Source organism: Gobio gobio (genome assembly GCF_949357685.1).
Source record: "Gobio gobio genome assembly, chromosome: 7".
NCBI classification, from domain to species: domain Eukaryota; kingdom Metazoa; phylum Chordata; class Actinopteri; order Cypriniformes; family Gobionidae; genus Gobio; species Gobio gobio.
The window spans coordinates 10,221,658-10,224,157 of record NC_137103.1 but is presented as its reverse complement, the minus strand read 5'-3'; the positions used below and the strand labels follow the sequence as shown (position 1 = coordinate 10,224,157).

At 37.2% G+C, this 2,500-nt stretch overlaps 1 protein-coding gene across 1 annotated transcript in view; it reads right to left on the bottom strand.

The window, feature by feature from the left end:
- Positions 1–2,500, bottom strand: part of atf2 (activating transcription factor 2) — a gene marked incomplete at its 5' end in the record, with an annotated part of 52,667 nt that overhangs the window by 29,548 nt on the left and 20,619 nt on the right. Inside the window, 2 exon segments of the mRNA XM_079820637.1 lie at positions 1,993–1,995; positions 1,998–2,081. Coding sequence (XP_079676763.1) covers positions 1,993–1,995; positions 1,998–2,081 — 87 coding nt within the window.

The window sequence follows — 2,500 nt, the reverse complement described above, 5'->3', positions numbered from 1 at the left end:
TCGCTTATCGCCAGCATTTTTCGGCGCGTCTTGAGTGTTCACACCCAAACGATTTCCACTGGCGATGCGCAGAGTGAACGTGCAAATTCAGTAGATTCGCTCCCGGTACACAAGGTGGAGCTGCGCCACTTTACGCTTCTGACACTCGCTCGTCACACAGAAGAAGAAGAGAGACAGTATTTACGCGCTTGCCAAAACCATTCACACACACTTATTTCTAACTGGCAAGCAGCATTAGCAGCTCATCTTTTTCTTTGTCTACTTACTTCCTCTTAGTCGTATCAATGTGTGCTCGTCAAGAGCGTTTTGTGCTTGAGCGCCACCAAGTGGTGTTTTACTGTCACTTCAGCAGCTCCAGGCACGTGAACAAAAGCGCCAATCTCATTGGTCGGACAGTTTTTAACGCGCGTCAAACTTATATATATATATAAAAAAAATTTAAAAAAAGCCGTTTTTTATTTTATTTACACTTTTACGCCTGCTGTTTTGCGCGTCGATGTGCACACTCACATTGGCGCCCTTTGTTTAGTCACGAGGCGTTAAACGTCGGCGATAAACGTCCGGGTGAGAACAGGCCTTAATGGATTCTTGGGATTTAAGAATTGATATCGGTTCCTAAAAATGAGAATCGATTAAAATCGAGAAATTGATATTTTTTACTCAGCCCTAAGTAAAACTATTAAAAATCAGGTCACCTTCTGGAGCTTGAATTAAATATTATGTGTCTTTTTATTCTAATGAAATCTGAAACATTTAAAAACTGTTGTAAGAATGGTAATAAGGGTGCACATTTATCCCCTACTGAGCGATAACTTAGCTTAGGTTAACTAGTTTAATGCCAAATGTTGATCTGTACTTTCTTATAAATTAATATTTCCCATATTTAAGTTTGGAAACATTACAATTTGTTATGTTTTTGAAATAAGTTACTTATGCTAATCTAGGCAAAAATTATTTGATCAAAAATACAGAAAAAAACTGTAATATTGTAATATTGTAATTTGATTACAATTTAAAATAATGGTTTTCCATTTTAATATACTTTAAAATATGATTTATTTATTAGATGAATAGCTGTATTTTCAGCATCATTACTCCAGTTGTCAGTGTCACATGATCCTTCAGAAATCATTATAATAATATGATGATTTATTATGTAAAAATAATAATAATTACTGACCCTAAAATTTTAAACGGCAGTGTAAATTCTTACAAAAGATTTCTATTTTAAATAAATTCCATTCTTTTTTAACTTTTTATTCATCAAAGAATCCTGAAAAAAATAGCACAAGTTATAAAAAATATTAAGCAGCACAACTGTTTTCAACACTAATAATAAAGCATCATATGAGAGTGATTTCTGAAGGATCATGTGACACTGAAGACTGGAGTAATGATGCTGAAAATACAGCTTTGATCACAGGAATACATTACATTTGAAAGTAGAAAAACATTATTTTATTATTTCAAAACCATTAAAAATAGTAATGTTAACTGTGTGTGTGTGTGTGTGTGTGTGTGTGTGTGTGTGTGTGTGTGTGTGTGTGTGTGTGTGTGTGTGTGTGTGTGTGTGTGTGTGTGTGTGTGTGTGTGTGTGTGTGTATATAAAAATAAATAATATATACTGTATGTGTGTGTTGAGTCGAATAGTTGAACTCGAGAAATCATTCATTTAAAAATTAATGAACATATATGTTCCAATTTCTCTTTAAACGTGGCAATAGCTGAGCTGTAGATTTCAAAGTTCATGTCAAAAACCACTACTTGAGCAATCTCTCCGCTGCTCTGCTTGTGTAAAAGTGCACACACACACACACTCCGGGCAGATGCCCTCTTGTGCTGGTGCTCGAGAACTACAGTTTGCAGGGTTGCAGAGCTCAGTGTTGTGGACATCCTCTGCCTCTGGGCTGAAGGGAAATCTGCTTACACTGAAACACACCTGCAAATGAGGCACATGTGGATGCATATGTAAATGAGAGAGGAGGAAATTACCATATCTTGGCTTCTGATTGGACAGGCTGTGGAGAGGAGGGGCCGGGGATCCCAGGGACACTAGGCACTACGGTGACTGGTCTGACCAGCTGAAACACACACACACACACACACACACACAGGAAAAAACTTAATATGTGATCAGTCTCTGTCTCTCTCTCTCTCTCTCTCTCTCTCTCTCTCTCTCTCTCTCTCCTCTCTCTCTCTCTCTCTCAAACACTAAAGTAAAAGAAGCAGAGAGAACTGGAAAAGGCACAGATACAGCCCTCATTATCTCAAACACACAGAAACGCTCAGCATATGCTCACATCTGTGCTTGAGCTGCTGTGAGCAACACAAACAACAACACAGATCATGTATAGTAATTGTTTCAGATGGTAATACCTTGGAATTTTTATATTAGCATAATCATAAAACCAATAAATAACTGCACTTATTGAACACAGTTACTGAATCCGCCTGAACAATGACTGTCTATCCAACACAACTCTAGTGCTCTATTAGTTAA